Source organism: Malus sylvestris, chromosome 16 (assembly GCF_916048215.2).
Source record: "Malus sylvestris chromosome 16, drMalSylv7.2, whole genome shotgun sequence".
NCBI lineage: Eukaryota > Viridiplantae > Streptophyta > Magnoliopsida > Rosales > Rosaceae > Malus > Malus sylvestris.
In genome coordinates this window covers 26,425,257-26,442,265 of record NC_062275.1, presented here as the reverse complement: position 1 = coordinate 26,442,265, position 17,009 = coordinate 26,425,257, and the positions used below count along the sequence as shown (strand labels likewise).

The 17,009-nt window shown below is 37.7% G+C and overlaps 1 protein-coding gene and 1 pseudogene across 1 annotated transcript; one reads left to right on the top strand and one right to left on the bottom strand.

Annotated features, from left to right (window-relative positions):
• Nucleotides 1–1,614: 1,614 nt before the first annotated feature.
• Nucleotides 1,615–3,381, bottom strand: LOC126608184 (uncharacterized). Its single transcript, XM_050276015.1, has 3 exons — nt 3,295–3,381; nt 2,439–2,771; nt 1,615–1,824 (listed from the first exon to the last, which is right to left on the bottom strand). The coding sequence occupies exons 1-3, from the start codon at nt 3,305–3,307 to the stop codon at nt 1,796–1,798; spliced, it is 375 nt and encodes a 124-aa protein (XP_050131972.1). The 5' UTR covers nt 3,308–3,381; the 3' UTR covers nt 1,615–1,795.
• Nucleotides 3,382–9,264: 5,883 nt separating this feature from the next.
• On the top strand, nt 9,265–10,309 carry LOC126608180 (aspartic proteinase nepenthesin-1-like; annotated as a pseudogene).
• Nucleotides 10,310–17,009: the final 6,700 nt, after the last annotated feature.

Sequence of the window (17,009 nt, the reverse complement as noted above, 5' to 3'; positions counted from 1 at the left end):
AATCTAGTTTTGTGCCTTTATATATTTCCATTCGAATCTTTTTTAGTTTTGAAAACCCACTTGCTTCCTATGAGTTTCATTCCTTCTGTCTGTTCAACTAATTCCCATACACGATTGTTTTCCATTGAGGTCAGCTCACTATTCATTGCTTATATCCACTTGTCAGCATTTGGTCTTGAGATTGCTTCTTTAAAACTTATAGGGTCATTAAATTCTAATAAATCAATGTCACTCTCAGCCAAGTATACAAAATCTTCTAGTGTCGTAGGTTTCCTGACCCTAGTTGATCTTCTGAAATTAGTGATGGTGTCGATGCTGCCCTCTTGTATTTGATGTTGCTGACCCATGGTGGGTGCTGCTGCCTCAATTGTTATGGTACCTTGATCATTGTTTATCACTTCTTGAACTGTTGCATCAACTTCGTGATCCTCATCACATGCATCAGTTTCACTGTCCTCCATGTGCCCAACAATTTTAAGAAGTGAAGCTGCCACACTTATCTCAGTTTCCATTGGTTGGACTGCGATTTCTTTTTCTTCTTCTTCAAACTCAAAAATGTCAACCTCAGTCCTAGAACCAGTATCGGTTTCAAGCTCTAAGAAGATTGCCTTGCCAGTTTCAACTATTTTGGAAGTGTAATTAGGGCAATAAAATCTAAAACCCTTCGACCTTTCTGCATACCCTACGAAAAAACAACTGATGGTCTTGGGATCGAGCTTTTTGTTGTTAGGACTATACACTTTTGCTTCTGCTCTACAACCCCAAACATGAAGATGATTCAAGCTGGGTTTTCTCCTTGTCCACGACTCAAAAGGAGTACCCTCAACAGATTTTGATGGCACCCTATTTAAAATATAATTTGCAGTCTTCACTGCTTCTCCCCACAAAGAACTTGGCAAATTAGTTCTACATATCATGCTTCTTACCATGTCCATTAAGGTCCTGTTTCTTCTTTTTGCAACCCCATTTTGCTTGGGGGTTCCAGGTGTAGTGTATTGAGCTACAATCCCATGTTCTTGCAAGAATAGTGCAAAAGCTCCAGGATGTCTACCAGTTTGAGTATATCTACCATAATATTCTCCACCCCTATCAGACCTAACAATCTTTATTTTCCTTTCCAACTGATTTTCAACTTCATTCTTATAAATTTTGAAAACTTCAAAAGCTTTAGATTTCTCATTGATCAAATAAATGAAACAAAACCTTGAAAAATCATCAATGAAGGTTATAAAAGTATTTGTTTCCTTCTATGGTAGGCGTTGGAAAAGGACCACAAATGTCCGTGTGAATAATTTCTAGGACTTGTTTACTTCTAGTTGATCCTTCTTTCCTACTATTTGTCATTTTACCTTTGATGCAATCCACACAAAAATCAAAGTCATTAAAATTCAAAGATGGTAAAATGTCATTTTTAACAAGCAACTCCATTCTTTGTTTCGAAATATGGCAAAGTCTCTTATGCCATAGGTTTGAAGATTGAGTTTTGGTGTTCCCATTTTGGATGTTAAAAACGTGTTCATCAAGGTTTAACTTTATTTGGAACATCCCATCATTCAAAGAACCAGAACCAATTTGAGATGACTTGTAAAAAATGTTGAAGCCAATATTATTAATAGTAAAATAAAAACCCAACATAACTAGTTTTGAAACCGAAATCAACTTCCTTCTCATAGAAGGTACATAAACGACATTTTCCAATTCTAAACAAAAACCAAATTCTAACTTTAGCCTAACACTTCCTAAAGCTTTGACTTCAACTCTTCTTCCATTGCCAACAGAGACTTTGACTTCATCTTTATTTGGTGTTCTCTTTGTTATGAAGTCCTGCAATGAATTCGTAACATGAATAGAAGAGCCTGAGTCAAGCCACCATGCAGTGCTAGGTATATCAATCAAATTTGATTCAAAACAAGCAAAAATATTTTTACGTTTCTTTGACTCTTGTTTAGCAAGCCAAGCCTTATATTTTGGACAATTTCTCTTCATATGACCTGTTTTCTTGCAAAAATAGCATTTGAAAATCGATGGTTTGTTAGGTTTAAAGTTCCTTTTGGTAGGAGATGGAGCCCTTTTGGTAGTTTCTTTCCTGGTAACATCAACAGCCGAAGGTTTGTGTGCTTTATAGGCACCATGCACAAGGTTGACAGACTCAACCTTTTCCTTTTCATACTTCTCCTTTTTCATCCTTTCTTCTTCACTTACACATATAGCAATTAACTCATTCACATCCCATTTTTCACGCAAAGCATTATAAGATACTTTCAGTTGAGTGTAGCTATCAGGTAGTGAGTTCATTATCACATGCACAAGGAATGTTTCAGATATAGGTACCTCGAGAGCCTTAAGCTTTCCAGCAGCATCCATCATTTTCAAGATATATTCACGTACGCTTTCAATGCCATCATATCTCATGGTGGTAAGTGAGTTCATGAGATTACCTGTCTCGGATTTTGGAGACTCCTTGTACTTTTCTTCGATGGATGCAAGAAATTCCTTGGCATTAGTAGCATCAGGGAAGCCACCTCGAACCACATCAGTCATACTCCTCTTGATAATCATCAGGGAAATCCTGTTTGATTTTTGCCATTTTTCATACTTGGACCGTTGGCTGGATGTGCTCCCATCTGTCGGCATAGGAGGCTCTTCAGTTCTGAGTGCTAAATCCCAATCCATGACTCCCAGCACGATCTCTAGATCCTGTTTCCATTTCTTATAGTTGATACCAGTAAGTGGTTCAACAGTGTTGAGGTTCATGGAGCTAGGATTCATGGCTGTCAAAGCATAAAACTTTCGAATATTAATCCTTATCCCCAAACCATATATCACAAAAATCAACATTCTTTAGATTGATGAAAGCTGTGATTATTTTCTTTGTTCATATCACTTTTGTAGCTGATACATGAATTTCTTTAACTATGATTATAGGTCTTTATGATCTGACAATGATAATTGTATTCATGTATTGGCTGCCAAAACGATATGCCACTCAAAAACTAAATATGAACATCTGAACTTCTTTAGAAGATCAACGTTCACGATTGTTGTTCAAGTGCCATTTTTGGTATACATATTAAGATGAAAAACCCACACGAATAAGAATGGCTTTAACCATCACATACTCGTGTTGTTTTTCCCAGATAATATGTAACCAGTTCTGTAACCTGCACAACAATAAGAAAACAAAAATTCTCGATGCCTCCAACATAGGATTAAGATGATACGTGAAGGCTCTGATACCAACTGTTAGAGTATAACTTAAAGAAACTAAATCACGATACCAACTTCATCACATACCTGATGAAGACATTGCTGCTTTAGTTAGAAGGATTCTTCTGCAACTCTGCACTACCGAATACAAGGCTCAATCAATAGGGCTTGAGTATCTGAAAACTTGTGTGTTTGTGAGAGCTTGTACAAGGTCAACTTGTAATATATATATTCAGAGCTATGTGAATACAAAAACCATTGAGCTATTCTCCCAAAATACATGTCTCTTTCTTTTCTTCACCAATGTTCTTTCTGTGCACGAATTCCTCTATGCAGTTGTAATGACAGATAGACCGTCGATAATGTGCTACAATGGAACTGTAGGCCGAGAAATTGGCGGAATACCTGCAGCAACGTTTCATTTTTCAGGTGGAGTAAACTTGGATTTGGACCCTGCAAGCTTTGTTTTGTCAATCGACAGAAGGGTTTTTTTGCATGACCTTAACTGTAGAAGGCAGTTTATACGAAACCATCTTTACATGTTTCCTTGTTTTTATGTTTCCAAGGGGCACATGCTTATTTACTTGTTTCCTTTTCATTGAGATTATAGATATTTTATGAAACAACAACTACTACCTTAGAAATTTATTTTATGTGACGATCGGTGACACATGCTCAAGATATACAATCCTTCACTTTTTTTTTTCCTATTTAATTTAATGTAGTCCTCTTCTTAATTAGAAGTAATGCATTACGATATATAATATCTAACATGTATAAAGAAAGTTCACGCAAAAAGATTAGTTCCTTATATTGTACATCAAGGATAGAATGTTATATAAATAAGCACAGCTTTTCTGCCTAGTCTGCCATTCTGTGTTGATGGAAGTAAATATGGCAGGCTTATTTGAAAAATCTGCTTCGCTCTCTCTTATTAACTTCGTTATTTTCTTATATTTATCATGCTTAACCACCAATTTCACGGCCTCCACCACCACAACTTCCGCCGTCAAAACACCAAGCCGTTTTGCCACAAAACTCATTCACTGTGATTCGGCTCTCTCTCGGTACTACATATTGGAAAACCAGTACTATATAATATAGGGTAAAGTACAAAAAACTACCTCAACTATTGATGTCATGATACTTTCATACCTCATCTTTTAAAATTGACAATGTCATACCGCATCTTACGAATTTGTGACAATGTCATACCTTCGTCAATTTTTCTGTTAATTTCTCTGTTCAATGCTGACGTGGCCCGACACGTGTCCCACTCACTAATCTAGCTGGATTAAAAAATAATTAAATATATTTTTAATAATTAAATATTAAAAAATTAAGAATAAAAAAAACAAAAAAAAAAAAAACTTCGTAGGGATGCGGCATCCTTTCCTTCTCCCGCACCAATTTCATTTTTTTTTGTTCTTCTCTCTCCTCCTTCTTCTTCATCTTCTTCTTCTCCTGGGCGATTTGTCACCTTTTTTTTTTTTTTTTCCGTTTTCAATTTTTTTTGTTCTTCTCTCTCCTCCTTCTTCATCATCTTCTTCTTCTCCTACGCCGAAACATCCAGTCACTTTTTTTTTTTTCGTTTTCGTTCTTCTTCTTCTTCTTCACTTTTTTTTTTCGGCTTCAATTTTTTTTGTTCTTCTCTCTCCTCCTTCTTCTTCTTCTCCTGGGCCGAAACATCCAGTCACTTTTTTTTTTTTTGCGTTTTCGTTCTTCTTCTTCTTCACTTTTTTTTTCTTCGTTTTCAATTTTTTGTGTTCTTCTCTCTCCTCTTCCTCCTTCTTCTTCTTGGGACGAAACTAGGTTCGAATTTTTTTTTTTTTTTTTTTCTAGGTTGCAGGCCGAAACTGGGTTCAATTTTTTTTCTTTTCTGGGTTGCAGGTAGAGGGAAAAGGGGACGAAGATGAAGATGGGGAGGAGACAGAGAGGGTTCTTCTTCTTCTTCTTGGGCCGAAACTGGGTTCGAATTTTTTTATTTTTTTTATTTTTATTTTTTTTTGTTTCTGGGTTGCAGGTAGAGGGAAAAGGGGAAGAAGATGAAGATGGGGGAGGAGAGATGAGTGTGCGTTGGGTTGGGGGGGACGAACTGGGTTGGCAGAGTGAGGGAGTGGCGAGAAAGGGGGGAGAGAGAGAGAGTGGGTTGCAGAGAAGAGAGAGTGGCGAGAAAGTGACTGGATGTTTTGATTGGTTGGTTTACAGGCATATCAATTTAGTTGGGTGGTTTGATTGGTTGGTTTACAGCCATGAAGAGAGAGAGTGGGAAGGGGTTTTGGGTTGCAGAGAAGAGAGGGTGGCGGGAAAGGGGGGAGAGAGAGAGGAGAGAGTGAGAGAGATTTAATATATATATATATATATATATTATTTTATTATTCTTAATTTTTTAATATTTGATTATTAAAAATATATTTGATTATTTTTTAATCCAATTGGATTAGTGAGTGGGACACGTGTCGGGCCACGTCAGCATTTAACAGAGAAATTAATAGAAAAACTGACGGAGGTATGACATTGTCACAAATTCGTAAGATGCAGTATGACATTGTCAATTTTAAAAGATGAGGTATGAAAGTGTCGTGACACCAATAGTTGAGGTAGTTTTTTGTACTTTACCCTATATAATATTAACAAGTTTCCTAGATTACTAACAGATGTTAACATGATACCTGAGGCAGCCATTGCAAAACAAGAAAATGATATCTTTTACTCGTTGAAAGACTTAATGTTCTTAAGGTGATACACAGAACCTTTCTTTACGAGCAGGGAGTCCTTATATAAATTAACATTCACCAACTTCCCTCTATCATGGAGAGTTGGTTTTTGTCAGTTAACAGCAGTTTCATCAAATAAGTGGGACGTAAGTTATCTCCACAATTGTTATCCATATTTCCTTAATAATAGGTAGCAGTTTTTTTCCACGTTTGCAACTTATGTCAAATTGTATTGTTACCAAATACATTTCTTCCTTCACTAAATGATAGTTTAGTCCAATTAAGTTTCTAACATTCTCCCACTTGGGCGTAAACTGATCATTTCATCGAAATGTTATTACAATTACAATATCAACTCCTTAGTGATCACATCCAGTTACACGTAATTTGCTTCCCCACATCTACCAGTATTAGTTCAAATGTCGAACTCTAGAAAACCATGTGCAGCTCATTGGCACATGCACTCTAAAATCACTATCATTTGAATCTACTGTGTATGATGTCAAACTTTCAATGAACTTAACATTCATTTTTCTATGAATCAATTCAATCAACTTTATGGATCATCTTTGGATAATCACAGTTCCTTTACTGAATTGAAAATCATATACCACTTTGTGTTATATAAGCTATATAACTCAGAATAATCATAAAGATTCAGCACATGCATATTTATTACTGCAACTCAGTCTTAAACCGTCACTTCATAATTGTAATGGCATACTGAAAATCATGCAAATACATATAAATACACATTCATACATGCAATTACCCAGTGTACCTTTATAAAGCTAACTTTATGTTGCCTTCAAACTTAATCACTGGATACTAGCTTTTCAAGCTTCCTGCATAAACATACGAAACCAACATGCTCTTTGGAACATAAGTCAATTGTACTAATATATATCATAAACTGAATCAACATGGCATTATTTACAATAACCACAGGGAAAATAAGTTAAGCCAAGCATCACCATAAGGAAAATAAGATAAGCCAAGCTTCAGGTCCAGATGCTATCAAAATTACGCAGCAGTGCTTTCTTTACTCCCACATTTCAGTTGATTCAAAATCTGGTGCGCTTGGGTGTACGCAACCTCTACACCCATCAAGAAGAGCCTTTGTCTTTCCTTTTCTTGCAATGAATAAAAATTTGGCTATCAAAGACATGAAAAACTTGAAACAACCATTAGTGATTATTAAATGCATGTTTATATCGCACCTTTGGGCAAGAGATATAAGCTGCCATTGACCTTCATTGTATAGCCATCATTCAAGAATCTTATCATGCATTTATTATAAGTCTTAGGACAAGAATATGACCTGATCTACATGATACCATACACTAATTAAAAATACCAAAAACTTATACATCCCCATCTTTGGAAAAGAATGTGAACATTTCATGAGTTTTAAACCACAAATATTCTTCCTTTACTGTAATAGAACAATGTTCTTAACATTTTACTACAAACCAAACTGTCAGTATAGGAGCAGAAAAAATAGAACCGAATTGTGAATGAGATGGAATCGGATTAACGTAGTGAACAAGCAAACATCTGTAAGTGTGAGTTCATCTCCACACAGGTATCTTCAACTGCTTAAATGATCTTCGATCGTGTCCAGTGTGTCGAACGACTTGTTCACCGCTGTATCATTTTCTTATTGAGAAATTGGGGTAGATTATGCTATTCCACTTCTCAATCTTAGGCTTCAATGGTGTTGGTGAAAGATCCAGACCTGGATTACGAACCAACTCATTAAGTCCGGAGTTGAACAATTGGATTATATGGAAGCTCTCGTTGCAGGCCACTTCATTCCTCTTCGCATACTAAAGCATTGGTATTGTGGACCTCCCGTCGTACCTTCGAGCCCGGGATAATGGTATCTCTCGTAGAATCCAAAGTGATGTAGTTATTAACAAAATAGAAACCAGCAATAACTAAAACAGTTGAGTACCATGTTATCTCTGTCATGCAATTTAATTATACAATGGATCTAGGGCCTGCTAAGTTGGCTTTCTGCCACTTTTCATGCTTCAATCTTTGCTCAGCAGTCGAAGTGTCAGTCAGTGGTGCAGGTTCATCCTCTCTTAATGCTAAATCGAGATCCATCAGGCCCAGCAAAATCTCAATGTCTTGTCTCCACCTTTTGAAGTTTCCTCCATTGAGAGGCTCGATCGATGAAAGGCTAAGTGCAGATGATGTTGCTGAGGCAGCCAAATAAAACATTAAATACAATTTTAATTTCATGCATCACTTACACATGTTCATATATCCCCTTTTTGTTAGAAATATAAACACCCCTTCAAAGTCATCATGTACATTCTGACCACTTCAATCATCTTTTATCACAGCTATATCAAGTCTTTGGACAAGATAATTACAAGATTATACAAGGAATGATTCATTGAAACCTTAGGCATTTTATATACTCTTTCCTTTGGAAAAGAGTATGAACATGCAATGAATCTTTAAACCCTTCTTTGCCAGAATATACATCCAAATCATTCACTTTGGTGAATTCAAAATATTATCGTAAGTGATGCATGACATTAAAAAACTTCTGACGCAAGACTACCTCATGCATTTTATTGAAAGTATCGGTGCTGTCATGTGTTGTCGGATGGAATAATGGAAAGCATGAGTGCTACTGTCGATGCTGTCATGTGTTTTGGTTCAACACATTTCATACAAAATTCACATGCTGAAAACATATGCAGTTTGACACATATATTCGAATCTAGGATTTGTTAATTTGGCTCTAATACCAAATGTTGGAAAACTAGTAGTATATAATATTAACAAGTTCCTAGATTACTAACAGATGTTAACATGATACCTGAGGCAGCCATTGCAAAACAAGAAAATGATATCTTCTACTTGTTGAAAGACTTAATGTTCTTAAGGTGATAGAACCCAATAACGCAGAACTTTTCTTTACGAGCAGGGTGTCCTTATATAAATTAACATTCACCAACTTCCCTCTATCATGGAGAGTTGTTTTTTGTCAGTTCACAGTAGTTTCATCAAATAAGTGGGATATAAGTTATCTCCACAATTGTTATCCATATTTCCTTAATAATAGGAAGCAGTTTTTTTCCATGTTTGCAACTAATGTCAAACTGTATTGTTACCAAATACATTTAGTCCTTCACTAAATGATAGTTTAGTCCAATTAAGTTTCTAACACTACAATCCTAATGCAACCATCAAAGACCGTGCTATAAGCACATTGAAACACTCCAGGGCGCGCTTAGCGTGCTTGGGAGCAAAAGCCGGTTTTTCCAATGACGGCGATACCCGTGCTGGTATTGTTGTCGAGGACAGTGGAGCACAATTTATGGCCAATTTCTCAATAGACACAGTGAGCCACCAGTTCCACAGCTTTTAACCATAGACACTGGGAGCAACCTCTTGTGTCTTCAATGCCTTCCTTGCACCAAATGCTTTGAACAAACAAGTCCGACCCTTCCAAGTCCTCATCATACACCACATTACCACGCTCATCCCTATATTGCACAATTTCCCCTAGTGACAAATGTGACCCCTCAAACAATTGCAAATTCTCTCACGAATACCTTGATGGCATCAAAGTAGCTGGACTTATTGGGACCGAAAATTTCACCTTTGATGCGTCCAACAAAGGCATTAGCACCGTCCCGAATGTTGTTTTTGGTTGTGCCCAGGACAATGATGGTTACAATGGGCAGCCTAGTGGACTAGTTGGTCTAGGCCCTTCAAACATATCCTTGGCAAACCACATGGGGTCAAAATTCTCTTATTGCATCGGTAGCATAAGGGATCCCAACTACCCTCATAACAAATTAGTCTTAGGCGATGGTGCAAAGATAGAAGGCACTTTAACTCCAATTCAAGTCTACAATGAACTTTACTATCTAACCCTAGAGAGCATCAGCCTCGCGGAAAGGCGGCTTGAAATTGATCCAGAAATCTTCAAGAGAACAGAATCAGGCTCGGGTGGAACAGTCATCGATTCCGGAACAACAGTAACCTTCTTAGCCACAGGTGCACACGTTGTGCTTAGAGATAAAGTGCAAAAGTTGCTCGATGGAAGATTGGAAAAAGTGGAAAAGCCCGATGTTCCTTCAGGTTTGTGCTACAAGGGGAAAATAAGGCAAGATTTAATAGGGTTTCCAGATGTTGTGTTGAACTTTGCAGGTGGGGATGAGTTAGGGTTAGACATATAGAGCGCTTTTGAAGATTATGGTGAGGGTGAGTTTTGCATGGCAGTACAAGTATCTCCTGAGGGCAGTAACTTGAACGTTGTTGGAATTATGGCGCAGCAGCATTACAATGTTGCCTATGATCTTGCTGCAAGCCAGGTTTACTTCCAGAGTATTGATTGTCAACTTCTTGATAATTAATTAGGGTTCATTGTGCATGATCTAATAATAATCCGGAAAAACAAAGTAATTAACAATTACATTCATATGTCATGATGTGTTTGTTATATTAAAAGAGATTTTTTTTTTTAAATTTTCGTTTTAGTTGATTTTTTTAATTTATTGATTTATAAATGAGACTAGCCTCTCTGCACGCACTAACATGCGTGCGAGAGGCATTTTTGCATCATGCGCCCCTAAAAGTGTATTGTGTTAGTTTTTTTTTTTTCATTGTAATTGTCAAGATATACTTTGAATGTATTCACTAGTAGAAAAACATGTTTGTGCAACGGAATCTTGCGCGACGGAGCAAATTTCGTCGCTCAAAGTATGTTTGCGCGACGCAAAACACAAAACGTCACGCAAAAGGACTTTGCGCGACGAAGACTGGTTTCACGCAAAACAGCTTTGCGCGACGCAAGCCTTCGTCGCGCAAAGGCTATTTGCATGACGTTTTGTGCGTCGCACAAAATTTTGGCACCAAACCATCCCAACTTTGCACGACACAGGTGCACCTACGTTGCGCAACGTAATTGAACCTAAGTCGCGCAAAGCTATTTTGCGCAACGTATGTGGCATCGCGCAAAGTCGACGACTTATTTTTCTAAAATAACCACACACAAGGGCCTTTTTCTTCACACTCAACCTCTCTCTTTCAGATTCTCCATCTTTTTCAACCTTCACCTTCAGGTATTGTATTTATTTGATTAATTAATTAACTATTTATTGATTACATTTATGTTTGCATTTTTTTATTTTTGTGTATTTATGTTTTTCTTTAATTATCTTTGTCAATGCTTATTTTTAACAAGTTGAGTTTTGGTTTTGAACAATTGAATGAGTAGAATGAATGACTTGGCGCCAAACAAAGAATGTTTTACCATTTTTTTCTCCAACTTTGCGCGACGTACATGCACTTGCGTCGCATAAAGATGTTTTGCTCGACACAGTGGCACCTACGTCTCGCAAAGTCTATTTTTATTTTTTTGGGGTTCTTGCATTGTCTTTTTCTCTTGTGGTATCCACTTGTGTAAATGTTTTAAATTGATGATCGAATTAGTTTATTGTATTCATATAGGGTTAACGAGTGTAGCTGTAAAAAATCATCAAAATCAGAGTTAAAATAACCGTTAAATCATTATTTTTCATTTATGACTGTTGTTGATGCACAAAACCGGAGGGGTCTTGGAACAACGTAAATCCGACCGTGAATCTGCTAGAAAGTAAATAACACAAGATGTATCGTGGTTCACCCCAATGTTTGAGCTACGTTGACACTGATATTGTATTTCTCTAAGAGGATTGAGGATGAGAGGGTGAGAGCTTCTAAGGGTGAGAGAGCTCTTCCCATGGCCTAAGAATTGGCCTCCCTTAATGAGGAGAGTGAGGGGTCCTTTTATAAAATAAGGGCTCCTCACTTATTACATATTTGCCCCTTCATTTATTACATAATTACATTTGAGTCCCCCGAGTATTTATACGAGATCTAAATACGGAAGCCCTAAGTATGGTATAAACAGTAGTCCCTCAAGTCTTCAGTTAAGAGAGTCTTTTAGCTGAAGACTTGAAATTCAGTCCATGTGTGGGCTGAAGTAACTAGATGTCGTCTTTAACTAAATACTCGATATGAGGCAGTGCTCAATGTGAAAATGATGCTCAACTAGAAGTAGCACATGTTAGGTTGCTCGGCTTGTAACTTATGTTTCCTTGGTTGGCTCGGTTTGTGGCATTGAAGATGAGGGAGTCCCTTTTATAGAATAAGGGCTCGCTCCTCAATATAAAAATGATGGGCTAAAGTTGATGCTCGCGACGAGGCGGTTGCTCAGTAGGCGGCAATGCTCTCTAATGATGGTGAGGGAGTCCCTTTTTATAGAATAAGGGCTCGCTCCTTAATATAAAAATGATGGGCTAAAGTTGATGCTCGTGGCGAGACGGTTGCTCAGTAGGCGGCGATGCTCTCTAATGATGGTGAGGGAGTCCCTTTTATAGAACAAGGGCTCGCTCTTTAATACATAAGTGATGGGTTAGGAGTGATGCTGGCGGCGAGGCAGTTGCTCAGCTGGCGGCGATGTTCTCTAATGATGGTGAGGGAGTCCCTTTTATAGAATAAGGGCTCGCTCCTCAATACATAAGTGATGGGCTGCTCTCTAATGAAAGTGAGGGAGTCCCTTTTATAGAATAAGGGTTTGCTCCTCACTACATAAAGAATGGGTGTTCTCTAATGAAAGTGAGGGAGTCCCTTTTATAGAATAAGGGTTCGCTCTTCAGTACATAAATAATGGGCTAAGTCCCCCAAGTATTTTTCATGAGGCCCAGTTGAGGCCCAATATATGGTACATAATGTAGTCCCCCAAGTCTGCGGTCAATAGAGTCTGTTGACTGAAGACTTCAAATTGAATCCATGTATGGGTCGAAGTGGTGGTTGTTCGGAGGCGGTATTTGTATACCCTGCACTAAAATCTTGTAGGTGAAGCTTTGCAAGTGAAGCTTTGAAGCTAGACTGACATGAGTGATGCTCATGAATGTTTATGTTGATTGACATAAGTGATGCTCATAGATGTTGACATGAGTGATGCTCATGAATGTTGACATAAATGATGCTCATGAATGTTGACATGAATGATGGTCATGAATGTTTAAGTATGATTGTCATGAGTAATGCTCATGAATGTTTATGTATGAATGACATGAGTGATGCTCATGAATGTTTATGTATGAATGACATGGCTGATGCTCATGTATAATTTTGGAGTACTGGGCGTACTTTTGATCACCTAGTGGGTGATAATAGTGGCAGGTTGCCGAATAATTTGGGAGTACTGGGCGTACTTTTGATCACCTAGTGGGTGATAATAGCGGCAGATTGCTGAATAATTTTGGAGTACTAAGCGTACTTTTGATCACCTGGTTGGTGATAATAACGGCAGGTTGCCGAATAATTTTGGAGCATTGGGCGTACTTTTGATCACCTGGTTGGTGATAATAGCGGCAGGTTGCCGAATAATTTTGGAGTACTGGGTGTATTTTTAATCACCTGGTTGGTGATAATAGCAGCAGGCTACCGAATAATTTTTTGTAGTACTGGACGTACTTTTGATTACCTGGTTGGTGATAATAGCGGCAGGCTACCGAATAATTTTTTGTAGTACTAGGCGTACTTTTGATCACCTGGTTGGTGATAATAAATGACCTGGCTCTTTTGGGCATATGGGCATTCGCCTTCCACATAACACTCTAGCCCATTATTTTGGGCTTGTCGTTTTTTTTTTTTTTTTTTTACCCTCTAATAGGGTTTATACTGATGTCTTCGAAAGATAAGAAAAATAAACTACATCATTCAAAAAACAAGAAAAGTAAATCACATCATTCTGGTGGGTGTTTACTCCTTACTTTTGTAGTGTGGGTGTTTATTCCTTGCTTTTGCTTTTTGCTTTTGTTTCCCACTACGCCTTCCTCTCTGTCTCTGTCTCTGCGCTGCTGTCCATTTGTAAAAAGCATCTTTGGAGGTCATCACTCATGAGCTCTGCGACCACTTTATTTGGAGGTCATCAACCCACATGTGCTTGCATGCACCTGATCCATTTAATCATAGAGAATTAATGGAAATCATCGCCGGGCAAAAGCAAAAGCATACCAATATCAGTCTCCCTTTTTCTTTTTCTTTTTTCTATTATATTCCCTCTGTTTTTAAACCCACGGAGAGACAAAAGAGACAGAAAAGCTGAAGCTCTTCGCAGGATCCTAGAATTTTGAACTAAAGCACTTTGCCTAGCCATTTTCAACCATGTACTCAGAAACAGTTGGAAGAGCACGGCACCAAGGCATGGCCAGAGGAAGCCGGAGACGAGGTAAAGCAATGTCCCTTTCTAGATCTTTGAATGTAGTGGATGTTGAGCTGGAATTTTCTTGGAAAATTCAGGCAGGATTTTCCCGGAAAGTCGCTGTAAAACCCAAAGCAAGAGCTGCACTACATTACCTTCGAATGAGGTGGCTAGAGCGGGGAGCTTGGAGATAAGGCAAGCGGACGCAATGGTGTGGAACGGTTGAAGAAAGCTCAATTCTCGCCTCAACAGCCTCGAGGAAGGGGAGCGACGAGCCATGAAATTGGACGGAATCGAAGGGCATGGCGCTGTTGAAATTCTTGTTCTTGCTGTTGGCGTCGCTGCTCAGAAAAACGCGCGTAGAATTGTCGATCTTCCAGTGATCGAAGCTGACATTTTTTTTAGCTTTGTTCGTCTTCAGTATTCGATGTAAAGAATGCTGATCAGATAAGCAGTCCAGTTCCCCATGATTCCGTAGAAAACCTGGAATATGATTCCCAAGAGCATTCCGAGTTGGGAGAAAAAGTAGGGCACAGTCAGCAGAACCTGAGCAAACTGGTTCGATGCGCAGCTGAACCAGGCGTCGTAGATGGATCCGCCATGCCAGAGGAAGCTTTTAAGGTTAAAACCAGAGTTATCATCTGCTGCGTGTTCTTTTTCTTCCTTCATGTCAACAGTCTGGTTGAAGGTTATGGCTTCCTCTGATTGCTTCTGTGCTGCCATTGCTGACGGATTAAATGATCAAAGCATGAACCCTTTTTCTTCTCAGTTTCTCTGTCTCTGTGTACTGTGTTTCTGTTAACTGTTGCAAAGAAGTTACCTTCTCTCAGTGAACCTCTATCTCTCTTTTTCTCTCTCTCTCTCTCCTCTGTCGATTGAATGGGTGTGTCTCTGAGTGTGGGAGTTGGGTTGTTTGGTTCTTGGGTTTCTGCAGATTCACGGTGGAGGTGAAAAATTGAGAGAGAACTGACATAACTTTTCGTGTCGATTCCCACAGACGATGCCAAATGTTAATGCATAAAACCGAAGGGGTTTTAGAACAACATAAATCCAACCGTGAATTTGCAAGGAAGTAAATAATGCATGATGTATCGTGGTTCATCCCAATGTTTGGGCTACGTCCACACTGATATTGTATTTCTCTGAGAAGATTGAGGATGAGAGGGTGAGAGCTTCTTAGGGTGAGAGAGCTCTTCCCATGGCCTAAGAATTGGCCTCCCTTAATGAGGAAAGTGAGGGGTCCTTTTATAGAATAAGGGCTTCTCACTTATTACATATTTGCCCCTTCATTTATTACATAATTACATTTGAGTCCCTCGAGTATTTATACGAGATCTAAATATAGAGGCCCTAAGTATGGTATAAACAACCGTAAAAAAGTTTTGTCTCATTACTTGATCTCTGAATGTTTGTTTTTTACGATTTTTGGCGTATACGATCTCGAAGCATATACAAACAAGTTTAACGGTTGGATCGTTCAAACTAGTTTCATACAATGCGTTTCCCATCAAAACAATAGATTCACTAACATTTGGAATTTATTAATACTTTCATCAACTATAGCATAAGATTTTGTGGTATCCACTTGTGTAAATATTTTAAATTGACGATCGAATCAGTTCATTGTATTCATATAGGGTCAATGAGTGTAGCTGTAAAAAATCATCAAAATCGGAATTAATATAACCGTTAAATCGTGATTTTTTGTTTATAATCATCAAAAAGTTTTGTCCCGTTACTTGATCTCTGAATGTTTTATTTTTTTTGCGATTTTTTATGTATGCGATCTCAAAGTATACAAACAAGTTTGACAGTTGGATCGTTGAAACTAATTTCATACAATGCGTTTCCCATCAATGATATATGTATTTACTAAGTACATTTTCATTTATTTATTTTGTATTCATAAGCAAAAGGGTAAAAAAAATAAAGACCTTGCGTGACGTAGGTAGAACTACGTCGCGCAAAACCGTTTTGCGTGATGCAGTGGCACCTACATCGCGCAAAGTCTTTTTTTTTTTTTTTTTTTTTGGGTTCTTGCATTGCCCTTTTCTTTTGTGGTATCCACTTGTGTAAATGTTTTAAATTGATGATCGAATTAGTTCATTGTATTCATATAGGGTCAAAGAGTGTAACTGTAAAAAATCATCAAAATCATAGTTAAAATAACCGTTAAATCGTGATTTTTCGTTCATAACCGTCGAAAAGTTTTGTCCCGTACTTGATCTCTGAATGTTTATTTTTTACAATTTTTGGCGCATGCCATATCAAAGCATATACAAATAAGCTTGATTGTTGGATCATTAAAACCAGTTTTGTACAATGCATATCCCATCAAAATCAATGGTATATGTATTTACTAAGTACATTTTCATTTATTTATTTTGTACTTATAAGCAAAGCGGTAAAAAAAAAAAAAGACTTTGCGCGACGTTGGTACAACTACGTCGTGCAAAGCTGTTTTGCGTGACGCAGTGGCACCTACGTCACGCAAAGTCTTTTTTTTTATTTTTTATTTTTTTGGGGTTCTTGCATTCCATTTTTCTTTTGTGGTATCCACTTGTGTAAATATTTTAAATTAATGATCGAATTAGTTCATTGTATTCATATAGGGTTAAAGAATGTAGCTGTAAAAAATCATCAAAATCAGAGTTAAAATAACCGTTAAATCGTGATTTTTCGATCATAACCGTGGAAAAGTTTTGTCCCATACTTGATCTCTGAATGTTTGTTTTTTACGATTTTTGGCATATACGATCTCGAAGCATATACAAACAAGTTTGACTGTTGGATCGTTAAAACTAATTTTGTACAATGCGTATCCCATAAAAATCAATGGTATATGTATTTACTAAGTACAT